The sequence below is a fragment of the Cnephaeus nilssonii genome, assembly GCF_951640355.1.
Source record: "Cnephaeus nilssonii genome assembly, chromosome: 17".
NCBI lineage: Eukaryota > Metazoa > Chordata > Mammalia > Chiroptera > Vespertilionidae > Cnephaeus > Cnephaeus nilssonii.
Window position 1 is genome coordinate 2,970,400 of NC_137088.1, and position 18,148 is coordinate 2,988,547.

At 66.5% G+C, this 18,148-nt stretch overlaps 1 protein-coding gene across 1 annotated transcript; it reads right to left on the reverse strand.

Moving 5' to 3' along the window:
* Positions 1-6,666: 6,666 nt before the first annotated feature.
* On the reverse strand, positions 6,667-13,687 carry DUSP7 (dual specificity phosphatase 7). Its single transcript, XM_079795334.1, has 3 exons — positions 12,979-13,687; positions 11,068-11,502; positions 6,667-8,611 (listed from the first exon to the last, which is right to left on the reverse strand). The coding sequence occupies exons 1-3, from the start codon at positions 13,487-13,489 to the stop codon at positions 8,304-8,306; spliced, it is 1,254 nt and encodes a 417-aa protein (XP_079651460.1). The 5' UTR covers positions 13,490-13,687; the 3' UTR covers positions 6,667-8,303.
* Between the last annotated feature and the right edge of the window lie 4,461 nt (positions 13,688-18,148).

The following is an 18,148-nucleotide window of genomic DNA, read 5'->3' on the forward strand; positions in this document are numbered from 1 at the left end:
TCAGCCGGCCCTTCGCAGGAGGAAGACGGAGGCTGGGCCGGGAGGGACCTGGCATCCTCCTGGCGAACCGCTCCGACCCGGCCTGATGGAGCCCAGAGGGACACGTCAGGACGGAGGAGGGTCTCTGGGATGGCCGTGGCCAGGCCACATGGGGAGAAGGTGCCGGGCCGGGCGGCCGGCCTCTGCTCCCGGAGGCCGGCCGGGTGGGGGCCGCGGCTGTTGATCCAGCCCAACAAGGATGAAGCGGCCTTTGTCCGGCGGCGGCCGAAGTTGCTGTGACGGGAGGAGGCGTGACGTGAAAGGGTCATTGTTCGCACTTGGGCAGCCCCTCGGGAGCCGAGGACCGGCCCGGGCAGGCTTCGTGCCAAGGCGCAGCCCTGCCCGCGGCCTGCGGCGGTCGGGTGCCCAGGTTCTCGGCCTCCTACCCCTGGCCCGTCCCCTCCTCTCCCAGGCCAGCCTGAGCGCAGTGTGCACCCCATGGAGGCCCCACAGTACAGCAGAACGTGCCGGGGTGGGGGGGGACCCCGTGTTGGGGGCTGGGCTCTGCTCTTTGCACACATGTGAGCCAGGGAGGAGGGCTGCCTGGGAGCCGGCGGAGAGCGTGGGGGGTGAAGAGGTGCTTGGTCCTGGGACAAGGACACAGGCCGGGGACATCCGAGCCTGAGGCCACGGCCTCGGGAAATGTCCCCCGCCTCGCAGATGAGGGGAGAGAGGCCAGGAGAAGGGAGGGGGGGCCCAGGCGCACAGCACTAGCCTCCCACAAGTACCCACCCCTGGGGGCCTCATTCTCTCTGGACACCTGAGCCTCCGTCCTGCCAGCTCCCAGCCCCTCCACGTTCTCCCCCGAGCAGCCCTTCCCCCCGCCGCCCCCGCTTCCCCGCCTTTACTGAACCCAAACCTGACTGGTCCCTCCTCGGCTCCACGCTGCCCTGGCCTCCGTGTCCAGCAAGCTCTCATGCGGCCCTTCCAGGCCTCAGGTCTGCAGTCTCCCTAGCCCTGTGTGGGCCGCGGACGGCACTGTGGACCGTCCCATCTGCCTGGCTCCTGCCCCCTCCGGGCTCCGGGGAAGAGCCAGAGGCCGGGCAGGGTCAGCAGGAGTGGCCTGTCCAGGCCGGAGCTGGGGGCCCCTTCTGCCCGCCCGGAGGCCTGGACGGCTTCAGTGCCCACAGCTGCTCTCCCCGCCCACCTCCCCGCTGCCCCCCACACCTGGCAGCAGGCTCAGCCGGCCCGGGCCAATTAGCCCTCCCCCAGCCCAGAGGGGAGCTGGCTCCAGAGTGCGCCTTTCCTCCCTGGAGGGACGGAGCTAATTAACCGAGAGGGCTTAATTAATCAATTAGCGTGGCCTCCGGACCCCTCCACTTGGCTGAGGCGGAGGCAGGCATTCGTAAGCAGGAGCTGCCAGCCCTTCCCTGCAACCAAAGGGGAAGGCAGCGACCGCGGTGGGCGCAGAGGCAGGAGATCCAGTCAGTGGGCGGAGAGGTGCCAGCCTCCCCCCGGAGCGCTGAGCAGGCGCAGAACCAGCACCTGGGCATGTGGCATACACAGGGCGGCATGTACTCTCTGACACACGCCATGCGCACGGGCCACAGGCCTGGCGTCCAGAGGTGGCCCGGACAGTGGCCAGAGAACTGCTGATCCCAGCCGGACCCAGCACCCTGGCCAGCCAGGCCTCCAGGGGATGGGGCTGCACAGAGGGCCAAGGGAGCCAGAGCAGGCACCGGCGCCCCCGGTTGGGGGAGGAGTCTGGGAAGGCTTCCTGGAGGAAGCAGCATGTGAGCTGGAGAGAGGAAGCCGCTTGCAGGAGGTGCGGGTGATGCAGAGAATGCCAAGGGCGGAAAGGCTGTGCGAAGGCCTGCAGGCCGGGCAGCAGGAGGCTCTTCACCGGCAATGCCCTTCTCTGGGAGCCCCCCAGGCCCCGTACCTGCTCCCATGGGTTCCCTGAGTCTCGGCCCCTGCAGCCGGCACATGCCAGGGCAGCCCGCTGCCTCCTCCCTGTCCGGCCAGGGCGGCGCCCCATCCCTTCGGGAAAGGGGGCTGACTCCCTCACGGGGCTGCTTTCAGGGGAGGGAGCCCAGGTGGTGTCAGGACTGGGAGCAGTCAAAGGTCAGAGGCCCAAAGACGCCCGGCAGAGGATCTGCTACGTCCGCAACACGGCCACGCACAGCCCAGCGTGAACACCAAGGGTCCTCCTGCCCTTCTGGAAACCAGTTGGGAAGTGGAGCCCAGGTGTTTGCCCCGGAAAAAACACTCCACCGAGTCCCAGACCAGGGGTGCTGAGGGCCAGCAAAGAACACAGTGAGTGCTGGTGACCAGGGGCCAGGGGAGGGCCGCAGGGCCTGGGGGTGACCATGGGGTGCAGGGGAGGGCTGCAGGGCCTGGGGGCAATGTGGGGGGGCAGGGAGGGCTGCAGGGCCTGGGGGCGATGTGGGGGGCAGGGAGGGCTGCAGGGCCTGGGGGCGATGTGGGGGGCAGGGGAGGGCTGCGGGCCTGGCTTGGGGATCTAGGGAAATGTGCCTGGGCCTTTGCTGCTGCCAGTCCCGCACAGGAGCCCCAGTCCCAGCCGGGGCCAGGCTGCCGCAGCTTCAGGCTTACCTCGCTGTGGGGTGTGGCACAGGATGGGCAGGGCGCAGATTCGGGGGGGGGGGGCTAGTGAGGAGGGTCTTTGGGGAGCAATGCAGGAAGGCTGAGCAGACAGTGAGAGGGAGCAGACGGAGATCAGGCCCTTCCCGCAGCCCCAGGACACAGAATCCACACTCAAACCATCCCAGACACGAGCCGGGAGCAGAGAGGGGCCCCTAGCCCCCTCCACTCGGGCTGCCACTGGCTCCTGGCTCCTCCGGGTGCCAGGCCGCCCCGCCCTTGGGACAGAACCGAGTCCCGAGGCTGAGGGCCAGGCCCCTCAGGGTCATTACTCTCATTTCTCGCCTGTGCAAATGGGGAAACGGAGGACTGAGCGGGAGGAGGCTTGTCTGAGCTCAGAGCGCTCCCCGCGGTGCCCTCTGCAGGGGGCGGTCACAGTCCCGAGGCCTCTGCCGAGAGGAAGGCCCTGCCCCCTGCTTTCTCCCCTCAGAGCCCCGGGGTCCCCGTGGAGCGGCCGGGGGAGCCGAGGCCCGGAGAGCGCCCACCAGGGCCGTGCTGCCCGCGGTCTCCAGCGGAGCGAGGACCGCAGTGCCCTGCTCCTCTCTGGGTGTTCGGGGTGCGGGTGCACAGTGAGGGGGGCAGGTGAGCGGGGACTCCCTCTTCCAGGCCAGGGTTCCACCACGGACCCACGCACGTCCTGGCTGAGACTCGCCCTTCTGCGCTGCGGCAAGCATTCGGGCCACGGACCGGAGTGGGACAGCTGGGCCCCTCCCTTCACCCCATGGGCCCCGCCTCCCATGAGGCTTCAGGCCGCTGCTCCTCGGCCCCCTGGCCCCCGCCCTGTGCCCTGCCCTGCACACGTGTCCCCGGACTATTTCCCACCACAGCCCGGCTCTCCCCGTCCAGCCCTGGTGAGGGGTCTGCTGGCTCCTGGCCTGCCGCAGGGGTGGACGCAGTGGGCAGAGGAGATGGGTGTGGAGGGCGATGGGGAGCTGCCCAGAAGCTGCAGGGTGGGCAGCGGGGAAGGGGCTGGCTGCCTGGGCAAAGGGGTCCTGGCAGGGGCCGAGGGGCCGGCCGAGGCCTCCTCTCACCCCTGGGGGGTTGCTAATGCCGGTTTAATGGCCTCCCCGGGGAGGAGATGCGCTCACCCCGCCAGGCTTGCTCGGGTACCAGGAGGCTGGACCAGAGGCAGGCGGCTCCTCCATCACTGAGACCTGCTGGGTCTGTTCCACCTGAGAAATGAGGGGGCCGTGTGTGTGTGTGTGTGTGTGTGTGTGTGTGTGTGTGTGTGCACGTGTCTGTGCATGAGTATCTGGCCCTTCGCAGGGCCGGCGGGAGAAGCTCCCAGCCCGATGGAGGAGGCAGGGTCTGGAAGGAGCGACTCAGGCAGCAGGCGGGGAAGCCTCACTGCTACCTGGTCCCCCTCCGGCCGTCTGAGCCTCGCTTTCCCGTCTGCACAGGGTTGGGGAGCAGGAGGATTTGGACTCTCCCAGCTCTCAGGTCCTCCGGGGACCAGCAGTCAGAGGGGAGCGGTCCCAGGGGGCCTCTGGGAAGAGGTGAGAGGGCTGTGCCCAGAGGAGGCCCAGAACCCGTGGGGAAATGTGTCAAAGATCAGACCACAACCCCCCCCCCCCGCCCTCCCCCCCCTGCAACCCAGGCTCCTGGGTGCGGGAGGTTCATGTGAGCACCTCCCTCCGGGCGCACCCGCTTCCCGCCAGGCCTCTGGCTTCTGAGAGGTTGGCTGTGGGGGCTGATGTTGTGGCCACATCCACCCTGACCGGAGGGCAGCCCGGTGCAGAGGGGGCGGGGGGGGGGGGGGAGACAGGCCTGAGGTGCCAGGCAGTGGCGGCAGCAGGGAAGGGGCAGGGGCCACATGGGCTTGCTGCCCGCCCCCTCCTGCCCCGTCCATGAGGATGAATGGCTGTTTGCTCGCTGGGAGGGGCTGTGGGGTGGCGGCTCTCCTGCGGCTGCCCCCCCCCCCCGCCCCCACGCTCAGCAGACCCACCCTAAGGAAGTGCTCACGTCTGTTGTGGTCTGGCCAGACCGCCCGCAGGTGACTCTGCACATGCTGCAAGCCCGTTCTTGTGTCTGGCCTTAGTCACCGCCGCTGCTGCACCTGATTCATTTGTCAGAGGACAAGAGAAGGCCCCATTATCCTGCCGCCCAGCCTGACGTCACTGAACCCCCTGGGCATGTTCCCACTCCCGGGCGGCCCAGCCGGCACCCACCGGAAATGGCTGCGGGATGAATGTGTGAGCGGGTGGGTGGCTCAGGTCCTCCTCCCGTGGGAATGCTGAGAGGTGTCTGAGCAATGGGGAGGGGTCGCTGCGAACTGGGCTGAGATGGAGAAGAAACAGGGGCCCAAGGGGAGGCAAAGGGTCAGGAAGGTCAGGAGGAAAGAGATGGGGCTGAGGACACAGAGACAAAGCCAGTTCCACCCCAGAGAGCTGGTGTCCAGGAGCTCGGGGGACACAGGCACCCAGGGCCTCAGCCAAAGGTGGCCTGGGCTGCACAGGGGCCAAGGGGGGCGGGGGCGGGGCAGGAGCAGGTGGGATATCGAGCACCGAGGGGACCCTGAGTCCGAACACAGGGACCACGAAGCGAGAACCTGGGACTCAGGGTGAACGCAGAGTAAGCATGGCCTAGGCCAAGGTCACCCAGTGAGGACCCAAGGTCACAGGTGAGCCAGCCAGCCAGGACCTGGCCCCTGGCCCCAGGCAGGCACAGTGCTAAGGACACTGAGGGTCAGAGAGGCCACTTGGCCTGGGGAGGGCCCTGTGGGGAGGCCTCTCCCCCGAGGCTGCCTCCCTCCATCCTGTGCCTGGGCACGCTGGCACCGCCAGGAACTTACTCAGCCTGTCGAGGGCCCAGCCCCCAGCCGGGCACCCGCGGGCTTCCCCAGCCCTGGCCGAGGGCAGTGAGAACGAACAAAGGCCCAGTCTCTGCCTGCCCAGGCTCCCACCCCCTCGCCCGCCCCTGGCACAGAAGGACCAGGGCCCTGAGGAAGTGCAAGAGCTAAAGCAGCACCCACCCCTTTGCCAAGGATACAAGTCACACACACCCCCCCCCCCCCCAGCGGGCCTGCTGGCTGCACAGCAGTGCCCACATCCCACGTGAGAGGGGTAGGAGCTGGCGGCCACACAGCGGGACGTGGCCCAGGCCCCTTTGCTCAGAGCCGGCCCTCTACCCTGCACCGTAGGCTTGCCGGTGCGACGATTCTGGGGCCGGTCCCTCCAGGCAGAGAGCGGGCAGGGAGGGCAAGAGCCTGGAGCGACCCCTGGGAAAGGTCACCTGGAAGGAAGGGATCAAATCACGTGAGAGGCGGAGATGGGGAAACTGAGTCAGCGCCCAAGCCTCCTTGTCCCTGATTGGGTCACTCAATCCAGTTAGAGATGAAGGAGACGTAAGCCCCTCTCCCCGTCTGTAACACGGGGCTGTCACCCACTGGGCCTCACTCCCCCGGGCACGGCACCATCCTGCGGGCCCTCCCCGGCTCCCTGCAGGCCTGTCCTTGAGCCCCAGAGGGCCTGGGTGGATGGCCAACTCCCCCCGGAGGCCCAGGCTGACAGGAAGTGGACACTGGGTGTCTGGGCAACTGGCCCCCCTCAACAGAGATGGGAACAGGCTCAGGGAGGCTCAGGGACCTGCAGGTCACCTAGTTCCACAGAAGCAGCAGGTGACCCGTCCCTGACAGGTTTCATGTCCCACTGGTGCCCTGCAGGGGTGGGGGAGGGTGATCAGTGTGCACCCCGTCCCACCCACAGAGCCCTGGGCAACCCGGACCATGTCCCAGCAGACAGATTCAGGAGATGCTGAGCAGGGCTCAGCTTTGGGACCTTGGTCCGAGAAACCTCCCCAAGCCTCCTCCTCCTGTCAGCCAATCAGCGAAAGCCGATGCCCGGCCTGCCAGTGCCCGGGGCCGTGGAATGCCCACACCCCGCTTCTCCCTGAGACGCGGCACTCCTGGCTGTGGGCACCTCCGACTGAGCGGAGCCAGTGCCGGGAGACCCAGCCACCACTTCACACAGAACAGGCGCTGGGACGCTGGCCAGTGTCCCCTGGTCCCTGGCCCTTCAGACACCGCGATTCATTTTAAAGAAAAAATAATATTTATTTGCAATATAAACAAAGTCCCGTCGCTGGCTCGGGATATGTGTGTGTGTGTGTACATATATGTAGGGTCACAAATTTTCCTTCATAAGGTCATAAAGCAAAACTGGCCCTTCTTGGCATACTCTCAATTTACACAAATCTGACGCATCTTTCTGGGTTTTTCTTTTTAAAAGTAAAAAGAGAGAGAGAAAGAGAACCATGAACAGCATGGAACCTTTTTGTCAATTTCTCGACTGTGGCAAGATTTGAATCCGCTGCCTTGAAGAATCCCTGAAGACAACCCCCGAGAGGTAAGATGCAGTGGGGCAGAGGGGCCACGGGGCCCGGCCCCGCTCAGGGGCCCGGCCGCCTGCTCCCCGCCCTGGCCCCACGCGGTCCCGACACCCGGTAGAACTGAGGCTGGAGAAGGAACAAAACCGAGAGGCTAACGGAATCCGTGGCTTTGTTCTGTGGATACTGGGGGTGGGCCGGAGGACAGAGCCCTGCACCCCTTTCACTGTCCACCCACCCTCGCCCCTCCGCGCCTGCCCGGGACAGAAATGGGATGGGGACGAGGTTCCTGGTCGCAGGAGGCATGGGCAAGATGGGCGCTGGGCAGGCCTCACTGGACCAAGGGGCTGGGAGTGGCAGCTGACCCAAAGCAACAGCCAGGGGGAGGGAGACACCTGGGAGGCAGGGCGGGGCCCCCCACCTGAGCTTCCCCCAGCCACTGGGCCTCCACTGTTACCAACAAAGAGACAGAAGTAGTGGGTTTGTAGAGAAGAGGCCGGGGCCCAGGCCCAGGCCCTCCCAGGCGCTGAGCCCAGAGGGCTAATGCTGCTGCTTGCGTCCCGTGCCCCCGCCCCGCCCCCCTTCCTCCCAACGGCAGGACAGCTCCTGTCGCGGTTAGTCTGCGGGACCGAGGGGCGGGAGGGAGGGCAGAGAATGCAGAGCCACTGGCCCAGCCCCATGGCAACCCGCAGCTGTCACCAGACCAGCGCAGGCCACGGGGGCGGGGCCGGGTTGGGGGACGTGGGGGCGACGGGGTCCCCCCTTGGAGAAGGGCCCGCTGCAGAAACAGGCTTCACACATGTGCAAAATGCATTTGGTCAAGGTCAACACGGGGTTCGTCTTTTCCATTAAAAAAAGAAAACAAAAAGCCAATAACGGCAATTTGGAGATGGAAAGAAAAACAAAACTGAGAACACTGCTCTCTCGCAGGATCAAGAACGGGGTGAAATACTGGTTTATACAATCCACTGCTGCACGTGGCCTGAAAAGAACACTTTTCATTAAAAAGAAAAGTCAAGAAGACGTGGCCTCCGGTGCCTGGGGCTTGGGTTTACCTGCAAAGTAAAAAGTAAACTGGGTCCGTGGTGTCTTTAAAAACCGCCGCCTGGCTGGGCCATTCGCAGGAAGTGGCCTGCGGACAGGACGGACAGGACGAGGCCCCGTCTGACTCCGCAGCCCTGAGTCTGAGGCAGGGCCCCTCCGGAGTCCTGCGCGGGGAGCGCAGCTGGGCTCCGTCTGGATGGTGAGCGCTCGGCACCCCTCGGCCTGGCCTCCGGGCACAGGCGATGTCCGGGTTCCTCGGCTCCCTGGGGAGGCCGCGCCCTGCCCTCGTGCCGGCCTCACGTGGACTCCAGGGTGTTGAGGGGGAACAGGTTGTGGTTGGTGGGCGTGGAGAAGTAGAGCTGCTCGCTGGGCGTGTGGTTGTCGCACGGGCTGCTCAGCCCCAGCGTCCGCTCGAAGTCCAGCAGCTGCCCCATGAAGTTGAAGTTGGGTGAGATGTTGGACTTTTTCCTCTTGACAAAGTCGTAGGCGTCGTTGAGTGACAGGTTCATCTTCTGCATCAGGTAGGCCACCGTGACCGTCACCGAGCGGCTGATGCCCGCCAGGCAGTGCACCAGGACGCCACACTTCTTGGAGCGCGCCTCGTCTGAAACACACGGGCAAGGGTCAGGGCGCCTCCTCCGAGGAGCCGCGGGAGGGCGGGCACCTGGCGTGCGGACTGGCTGGTGCTGGCTCTCTCCTGCGGGACCGGGTGAAGTCCCACATGGCGGGACCGCGGGGAGGGCTCTGCCAGGCGTCAGCACCAGGCCGCTGGGCGCCGTGCCTCAGCGGCTCATCCTCAGAGCAGGCCCGTGAGCCGGCCTCTTACAGGGACCGAGCCAAGCGAGGCCCAGACAGGGCTGTGACGGCGATCCCCGCTGCTCCCTCCGCTGCCACAGTGAGCTGAGGGCACCGCCGGCACCCACGGCTATGAGCTGATTTACAGACGAGGGAACGGACACAGGGACAGAGTGACAAGCCCCAGGCACAGAGGCTCCTCCCAAGTCATAGCACCCACTATGGCACCCCTTGGGCACCCCTCAGAAAGGGGCAGGGGCCCCGGCCCCGCAGTTGGCTCTGGCTAGCCAGGGAGGACGAGGGCCTCACCTGAGGGTTCACAAGTGGGGTTCACTGAAATGGGCCCCCTTACTCCCCCCGGGCCTACAAGCCAGTGACATCTTCCACCAACCAACCAGGTTCTGCCCCCCCCCCCCCCCCCCACCCCGCTCTCAGGCTCCTCTGCCTCGGATAGAAGGAGCTCAACAAACAGGTGGAGCCACTGACCCACTCCCCTGTGCTCTCTCCTCCCCTGGACCCAGGGCAGCTGCCCCTCTCAGCGCCACAGCCGCGCCAAGGCCACAGATCAACAAGAGGCAGCCCAGGGCCCTCAAGCTCCCACTTCCCTGCCTGTGAGCTCACTGGGCACCAGGCATACAGTTGGTGCTCAATCAGTGCACTCCTACACGATGACCCACCCGGGGGTCACAGATCGCCCCTCACGTGGTGCCCACAGCCTGTGGCCTGGCAGAGCTTCCCTCCCCACCCCCAGGGCTACCCAGGGCTAAGCATTCAGTAGGTGCTTAATCCAGACTCAGGGACTGACAGGGGGCAAGACCAGCAGGGGAAGGCAGATGCTGTGGCGTCATGTGGAGCGGTGTGGTCTGACCTTGAGACTGGGGGCAGAAGGCAGGTAGAGATGGGCCTCCAGCGGTGACATACCAGGATATGGGCAACGCCCGGCCCCGGCCCCCAAACCCACTCCTGTGCGATCCAAAGTGAAACCACTTCCGCGCTTTATTTTTAGCCTCAGGGTGTGGCTGAGCCGTGGGGGGCTGGTGCTGGATCCTGTCCCGCTGAGTCCTATGACGCCTGGGCCTCAATTCGCTCGTCAAGTGGGGAATAACGTTCCCCCATTACACCCTGTTCCGTCCCCTCCCCAGACAGAGGGGCTTTCAAGAAGGAGAAAGGCAGCCACAAGCCAGCCCCAGGCCCTGGGAACCCGGGGTCCCTCCCGCCCCTCCCTCACGGGGGCCAGCACAGACGCTGAGGCAGCACCGCAGCGGGGGAGGGGGTCCTCGCGGGCAGCCCCAGCCCCTCCCCTAGGCCTCCGCTTCCTTCCTTCCTCCCAGCCAGGCACCTAGTTTTGGTTCCCAGTAAGCGGATGAGGCGGGGAAGCCTCCCACTTCCTGTTATTAAAGCCAGCCCAGCCCAGCTGACACCCGAACGCCCTCACAGGAGGGCCGCCAGCAGGGAAGACCGCCCTGGCCACCCTCCCTGCCCCCGGAGGCGGCACAGGCTCTGGGTCACAGCGGGGAGAAGCCCGGGTCCCCCTTCACTGGTCCCTTCCCCACTCCCTGGGTGAGGGGGGCCCGGGAAGACGGCCCCCAGGCCAGCAGCGCCCAGCTGGCCGAGGAGGAAGCAGGATGGGGCCAGAGATAAGGCGGCTCGTGGAGCCCCAGTCAGCTGAGGCTGGGCTGTAGGAGGCTCCAAGCCGCACAGCGGAACACGCTGCTCTGGGGGCGGCCTTCCTCGCCTCCCCCACGTTCTCTCTACACCCCATTTACTCCAAATAAGCGCCGGGAGCATCTGGGGCCCCACCAAGGCGCTCGGGGTCCCCACATTCGAACAGCTGCCTGTTTGGGGTAGGCCTCTGGCTCCAGACCCCCCGTGAACTCACTCAGGTGCACAGTAGGGCCCACGGAGGCACCGTGACAGCCCCGCCTGCAGACACGTGTGCTGGGGCGTGAGGCAGAGCCAGCGAGACCCGTGGGAGGCCTGAGAGCTGTGATGTTCCGGCTCATTCAGCCTCAAACAGCAGCCGGAAAGGCCACGCTGCACGGGGGGGCCCGAGGTGCCCGAGACCCAGGGGCTGCCCAGACTCGGGGGCCTCGGTGACTCACAGCGGGCACGGGTACACCCATGGGCACACGCTGGCACACGCAGGGCACACACAGGCCTCGGCAGGCCCAGAGGTACCCAGTCAGGCGTGGGCTACACCCAGAGTCCTGTACGCATCTTGCCGCGCCTGCCCACCCTCCCCACCCACAGCACAGCAGCACCTACCGATGAAGCTGATGGCCTCGGGGAAGAACTGGGAGAGGTTCTGGCTCCAGTGGTCGGAGATGGGGATCTGCTTGTAGGTGAACTCGCCGCCGTGCTCGAAGGCGTTGGGCAGGTTGGGCGTGACGTTGAGGATGTACTTGATGCCGTACTTGCCGAGCACGTCCAGGTTGGTGGAGTCCTTGGCGCAGCCGAGGTAGAGGAAGGGCAGGATCTGGACGGGGAAGGCCGGTTGGCTGGACGGCACAGGACTGCCGTCCGACTCGGTGGCACTGCTGGGCAGCTCTCGGTCCGACTCCCCGTCTGAGCAGTCAGAGCTGATGCGCAGGCCCCCCAGGCCCAGCACGGAGGTGGGTGGCGAGCTGCTGGGCGAGGACGAGCTGTCCACGTTGGTCTCGCAGTGCTCCGAGTACTCTGTCTGGAACTTGTTGAAACCACCTGTGACCAGGGCAAGACAGGGCCTGGGTGAGAGGCCGTCCGTGCCCCTGGCCAGTGCCCCGGCCCAGATGGGGGCCGCACAAGACCAACGATACTCAAGGGTCCCCGTGTCAAGCACCATCACAACAGCCAACATGGGCTGTGCCCATAAGTCACACATGTACCTTCTCCTGTTTTTCCCCACATCTGTGCTATGACCCACTTCACAGATGAGGAAACTGAGGCCCCAGGAGGTGAAGGAACATGCCTGAGCTCCAAACCCTTACTCATTAGTCTTCAGGGCCCCAGCCACACCACCAGCATTAGGGGCCTGAGCACAGGCCCCAGCTCCTCCCTCCTCTGCAGCTCCTCTGCGCACCTGGCCCTGGGTCTGCCCAATAACGGCCAAGCGGTAAGGGAAAGCAGACAACCCCATGGCAGGCCAGCACGGGCAGGTCTGTCTGCAAACCGCTTACAGATGAGACTGCAGAGGCCGGAGCTGTGTCCCGGTTAGAAGCAGAGGCCTGAGCCTTGGATTGGGAGTCCAGAGCTTGCCCCCACCCCAACCAGAGTCTGTATTGGCCAGTCATTTCCCCCTCGGGGGCAGATTCATAAGAGGCCCCAGCTCCAGCTCTCCAAAACCCTCCCTCAGAACACAAGACCCCCCAAGCCTTGGACCCAGGGAGGGGGAGGACCACCAGGGGCTTTACAGGGAGGAGGTGGGGAGCGCCTGCAGCTAGGCTCGGGCCTGAGGGTGCCGCAAGCCTCCCCTCCCTCCCGCCTGCCGCCCGCTGCCAGCGAGAGGCCATTTTGGAATGTTAATTGGAAACACCGGCTGCAGCCACTCGCGGCCCCCCCCCCCCCCAAGTGCTGCTCCCTCTTCTGCAAGCTCTGGGGCAGCAGTCTGGGTCTGGGGGCCCAGAAAACTAAGGCCAGGGCAAGGAACACTCCTCACAGCCCCCCGCAGAGGCCTCCAAGAGGCGGTGACCCCCAAGCAGCGAGCTCTGCGGGAATGCTCAGTCCCCCAACCCAAATGTCCCTGTGCCCTGGGGGCGGCGAGGGTGCTGAGAGGCTCCTGTCTGGACCCTGGCCTTCTAGGGACACGCATTCCAGGCTGGAGGAGCGGAACCTGGGTGCCTCTCGCCTTTGAGGGTCCCAGGATGGGTCCCTCCCTCCCCCGAGGGGCTCAGCTGGAAGTTGGGCGCTGCTATGGCGCCAACAACAGTTAAAAGGAAAGCCCAGGCGGGGGAAAGTTTGTTCAGTCCGCTCGAGTCGGACCCAGAAAGGGGTGCAGAGGCTCCCCCCCCCCCCCCCCCCCACACACACACCAGGCTAAACCTTAGGGGCCGGGCTCCGGAGAGGGGCGGATGCGGGCCGGGGGCGACGTGGCGCCTGCGGGGCAGGCTGAGCGCGAGGAGAGAAAGCCGCCTCCGGCGGGGGCGTCAGGGAGCCGCGGGAGACCCCTAGCCCGGCCGGGGGTCCCGGTGCCGCCCTCACCTTGGAGGTAGTAGGCCTGGCAGCCGTCGTCACGCAGCTTCTGCAGGAGCAGGCCGAGCACCGAGGCAGGCGCGCCGGGCTCCGGCTGCCACTCGGCCGTGGCCTCGTCGTAGAGCAGCACGGTGGCCGCCTTGCAGCGCGTGGCGAAGCGCTCCTTGTCCGCGTGGTTCGGGATGATGGAGCGGATGGGCAGGTTGCCCTTGCGCAGGCGGCGCAGCATGAGGCCGGGGATGGCCAGGTTGATGGCCGTCTCGATGTGCGACGATTCGAAGAGCTCGTGCGGCCGGCAGTCGAGCAGCAGCAGGGACGCGCCGCCGCGCGCCTCCAGCTCCTCCTGAAGCCACTCGGCGCTCTTGCACGGCATGGTCCCCGCACCCGTCGCCGCGCCCGTCCCGGTGCCCGCGCCGGATCCCGCACCGGGCTCCGACCCCGCCCCGGTGCCCCCAGCCGCCGCCGTCCCCGAGGCCGACATGTGCGCCCGCGCTGGGGGGCCGCGGACTTGGTTTTTCATGGGGAGCGCGGGTGGCCCGGGGCCGGGGCCGGGCAGCCCTGCCCAGGGACGGCGCCCCGGCCGCGCGGGCCCCAGCCGCGTCTCCCGGCGCCCGTCTCCCGCCTCGCTGCGCGCCCTCCGCCCCGGCCTCCCGGCCTCCGTCCCGCCCGGCCCTCCGCGCGCGCCGCGGCCTGACAGCCCCAATTAAACGGCGGCTCCGGCGGTCGCGCGCCGAGGCGTCCTCCAGGGGGCGGGGCCGCAGGGCCGGCGCCTGGACTTAAAGGCGCCGCGCCTCCGCCGCCCCTCCCCAAGCGGTACGCGGGCGCGCACGCGGCCGGTGCGCCCTGGCCCTCGCCCTGACTCGGCGCCGCCGCTGTCTCGCCTTGCCCAGAACCCGCTCTGACCCGCCTAGAGGGCCCGGCCAAGACGCCCTCCTGGGTCCTCTATACCCGCGCTCCCAACCCTACAGGGCCCTACGGGGAAGGGCTGCCTTGGGGGCGCCTTGCGCCTGGCACCCGCTCTCCACAAGAACAGAAGCAGAGTCCCCCGGGGCTGGGGCGGTCACGCTGAGCCACCTCCCCTCTTCCTGTCTGTCAATCCCACTCATTCATTCTCTCAGTGAGTTCATTCTATGAGAGGAAACTGACCGCCTACTACGTGCCAGGCAGTGTGCTTAGGCGGCCACCGTTTCAGGTGACTGCACGGTCCCTGTGATGGCCACAGGCTTCGAGACCTGAGCGAGGTCTCACCCCAGCAGGCCTGACCGGGAATCTGCACCTCGACAGCTGGCGGAGCAGGACGGCCCAGGGCCGCGCCACCCTGGGCGGGCAGGGGTGGAGAAATCCTGAAAGGACCAGTCCTAGGAGAAGCGAGCCCTTTAAGAAAGCTTTCCAGGCGGAGCGGTGACAGGCGCCGAGCGAAGCGCCACGTGACTTTTGCACTGGGGCGGGTGGGCGGGGGAGCGCTCCTTTATAATCGGCTCTTCTCCTCCTCCCCAATGCACCAATCAGCTTTCGTGGTGGGCGGGAGCGCGTCGCGCAGATGGCCAATCGCGGCCAAGGGAGAGCGTGGTGGGAGGGAGGTGGGGCCCGCGGCGGGTTCCACCCAGCGCGGGAAGTGGGCGGGGCCTCCGGGAGCGGGCCGGGCCGTTCGCCGGCGGGCGGGGCGGGGCGGAGGCGGAGAATGGACCCGCAGGTAGCGCTGGAACAAAGCGGCTCGACCCGAGCGGTGCGCGTGCGCAGGGACCGCCGCGCTTTTCCTACTGAGTCGGGTTTGCTACCCGCGTAGGGAGCTCGCGGCCGGACCCCGTGGTCTGTCTAGCTCGTCCCCTGCTGCAGAGCGCCCCCACCTCCTGCGGGCTCACCCCTCCCGCTCTGTCCGAGGCCAATGGGCTCACAGCCACCTGGCCTCCACCCGGAGCTGGAGGGAGCCGGGGCTGTCAGGGGTGGGGGCCGAGGCGCTGAGATTTGCCTCCGTAGCCCGGAGGGGCTGAGCTTTCCGCTGACCGAAGGCACGAAGAGAGTGGCTCTGGAGGAGTCCCGCTTCCTCAGTCTTCCCTGCGAAGGGTGGTCTACCCGAGGGCTTCCTCCCGGGCCACCGGGCTGTCTCGCATAGAAGCAGGGGCCTCTCCCACAGGCAGCCCCAGGCACCCACAGCATGACTGTCAGATGCTCTTCCCGCCCGGGTGCTGGGCTGCTGGGCGGACTCCTCCCTGGGCTCCTAGGACCTGTGGGAAGCTTCCAGGGCCTGAGAGGCCGGGACCCAGGTTCTGCCCTGCCCCTTGCTGCCCGGTTGTGCGGTTGTCACCTCTCTGGGCCTGGGTTTCCCGGCTGTAGAAGGGCGCTGGCCAGGACAGCACCCAGCCAGTCCGCACACCCTCTCTGTTTGGGAGCTGCTTCTCTCCCACCAGGGCAGGCGCTGGTGGCCAGGGATGGAGGCAGCACTCCTGAGGAGTCCTGAGGACCCGGGGCGGGAGGGACCTGCTGGCCAGAGAACCGTTCAGGGTGGAGGAACTTCCCTGCAGCAGCACCGGAGGGAGGCCTGGCCAGTGCTCTCACTAGTGAGGGCACAAGTGAAATGACCTCCCCTGCACCCCACAGTCCCTGGCCCCGTGCATGAGGGAGAACGGCCCTGGAGAGAGGAAAGGAATTCCTGCCACCCTCACATTGGCTGCCACGGCTCCTGCCTCCCCTCTGCACTCCTCCGGAGGGGACAGACCCCTGGAGGAGAGACCTGGGTGGAGCTGGAAGAGCGCCCCGGGGCAGGATGTAGAGAGAGGCAGGGTTTGGCTAGGTGCGGGAGAGCATATGGGGAGGGGTGACAGCGGAAGCACAGGCATGGAGGAGAATGAACACGGCCACGTGCGGGGCCCCGGGGCCCCATCACAGGGTTCCTGAGCGGAAGCCCAGCCTCCAGCCTCGAACAGCAGGACAAGTGCATAGGATGGGTCAGGGGGCTGCCCCTGGGTGTGTGGGGCAGGGGTGGGGGGACCGGAACCTCTGATATACAAAGCCCAGAGCCCAGCAGGAGCCTGCCCAGGGTCGGACAGCAAGAGGCTAGCGTTGTCCCTGCCCAGGGACTTGCCCTGCCGCTCAAGCCTCCCTCAGGATGCTGGGAGCGGGAACCTGGTGCCGGGGGACAGGCCTTGGGATCCGAGACAGGCCTCCTTCTCAGGACGGTGGCCGTTCCTGCCCTCAGGGGCAGGCCCTCTCACCTGCAGCCCCAGGAGCGGCGCCTGCTCACAAGCCCATTCCTCCTCCTGCCATCTCTGTGGCATCCCTGTTCACCAGGTGCCAGGCCCGAACCTGAGGCATGTCAGGAGCCGCCCCGAGCACACGGTGAAGGACCGTGCCAGTGGGCGAGGCTTGGCTGTAATGGTGGGATGTTTGATGTGAGCTGAGACGTGCACCCCATACACGTCTGCATGCGTTAGTGACCCGGGGCTGTGTCACCAAGAATAGCCTAAGCATCTTAGAAGCAGACGCTCCTTTTCCCACGGGTGTCCCCGATCTCTCGGAGACGGGCACCATGTTTTGAATGGCATACACTGGAGGAGGAGCAGGAAGAAGAGGAAGAGAAGGAGGAGGAGGAAGAGGAGAGGAGGGGAGAAGGGCCGGTCAGTCCTTGCCCTCCTATCCTAAGAGGCCAGCACTCATTTAGGGTGAGCTCCTGCTTGCTCCCCGGAGGCAGCTTTCCGAGAGGGGCCATTTCCCATCCCACGGTGAGTGTAGAGCAGGGGCAGGGGCTGCCCAGGGCAGCTCCATGGTGGGGGTGCCATCGGAGCCCTGCCTGAGACCCAGACTGGGGGGCCCTTGGGAGAGAGGACCTCGCCAAGGAAAATCAAAGACAGGACCTGGCGGAGGGTCGCCAGGGCCAGGAGGCTGAGGGCTCCCCCCCCCCCCCCCCCCCCCCCGCTGCCGGGAGGAGGCAAAGGGAGAAGGATGAAGACAGACCCCTCCATGTGTGCAGACCTGTCCCAAGCACCTCCTGGGCCGGGGAGTGTGTAGGACAGTGCGTGGGCCTCAGAGCGGGACAGACCAACAGCATTGCTCCCTCTCCCAGCTCCTCACCAGCAGGGACCCCAGGCCCTTGGTCAACCTCCCCATGTGGGTTCCCCCCACGGCCACTCTCCCAGCCACATACCCAGCCACCACTCTGCAAAGCTTTGTCCCTGCAGACATTACCAGTCAATCCCAGCACTTTCTCTCTTGCCGAGCCATCTGCCGGCTTCAAAACCCTTCTAAGTAGGCATGACCAGCTGGTTGACTGTGGTAGACAAGGGATTTCAGACCCACGTGCTAAGGCCTCAACTCATAGCCAGACCAGCCAAGGGCTCTCTGTCCCCACCCCCAGCTCACTTCACCCGACCTGCTCCCTACTGCGCCCCAGACTCAGCACCCGGCCTCCACCACTTCCTCATTCCCTGCCCCCACCTCTGACATCAGCGGCAGCTTCTCAGGGGCACCACGGCACACTGCGCCCCGACTCATCCTCCCCGTGGGGCCCCTGTGCCACCCTCTCTACCCACCTAAGGGCAGTTCGGTCTGCAGGGGGCTGGGGTGGGGCACCGGCTGCCTCGAGCCCCACCCTCCCTCCACTTCAAGCTCCTGTCGGGACAGGTTCCCTAAGGGGGCCGGGGCCCCGCTGGGCTGGGCGCCTGGCAGGTGAGTCTTGGGAGCTGTGCACGGGGCTGACTCGGGACTGATGTCAAGCGGCCCGGTTTCTGTCCTGGCGCCAAGGCCACGCCCTGCGCCGCAGTGTCCACCCCCTCCGCCCTGCCTTCACCCCAGTTTCCCCAGGGAGGTGGCGGAGCGGCCCGTCTGCTCTACAGATGGGAACGCTGAGGCCCAGGAAGGGAAATTGTCTAGCCCCAGGGCCTGGCTCCCGCCCAAGCCGGTTACTCACTTACCCACTGGGCCTGGGCTGAGTCATGGTGGTGGCCCAGGTGATGGGAAGGAAACATAAACACGGAGAGTGGGAGGAGGCCTGAGGGAGGGTGGATGCGCCCCCCGGGGTTCCCAGCTCTGAACTTCCCACCACAGGCTCTGGGCGCCGGGGGCAGGTACACACCTGACTGTCTCCATCACGCTCCCTGGGCCCCAGGTCCAGGCTTTGCATCAGCTCTGGGAGGGCTGTCCACACATTTGACAGATGGGGAAACGGAGGCCCCATGGTTGTAAG

What these genes read in the sequence shown, in the direction of transcription:
- DUSP7 (XM_079795334.1), bottom strand. Translation starts at nt 13,489, where the DNA reads ATGAAAAACCAAGTCCGCGGCCCCCCAGCGCGGGCGCACATGTCGGCC. An exon ending in CCAGGCCTACTACCTCCAAG is followed by an intron (nt 11,503 to 12,978) that starts GTGAGGGCGGCA and finishes CCCTGGTCACAG; the next exon opens with GTGGTTTCAACAAGTTCCAG. An exon ending in CGAGGCCATCAGCTTCATCG is followed by an intron (nt 8,612 to 11,067) that starts GTAGGTGCTGCT and finishes CGTGTGTTTCAG; the next exon opens with ACGAGGCGCGCTCCAAGAAG.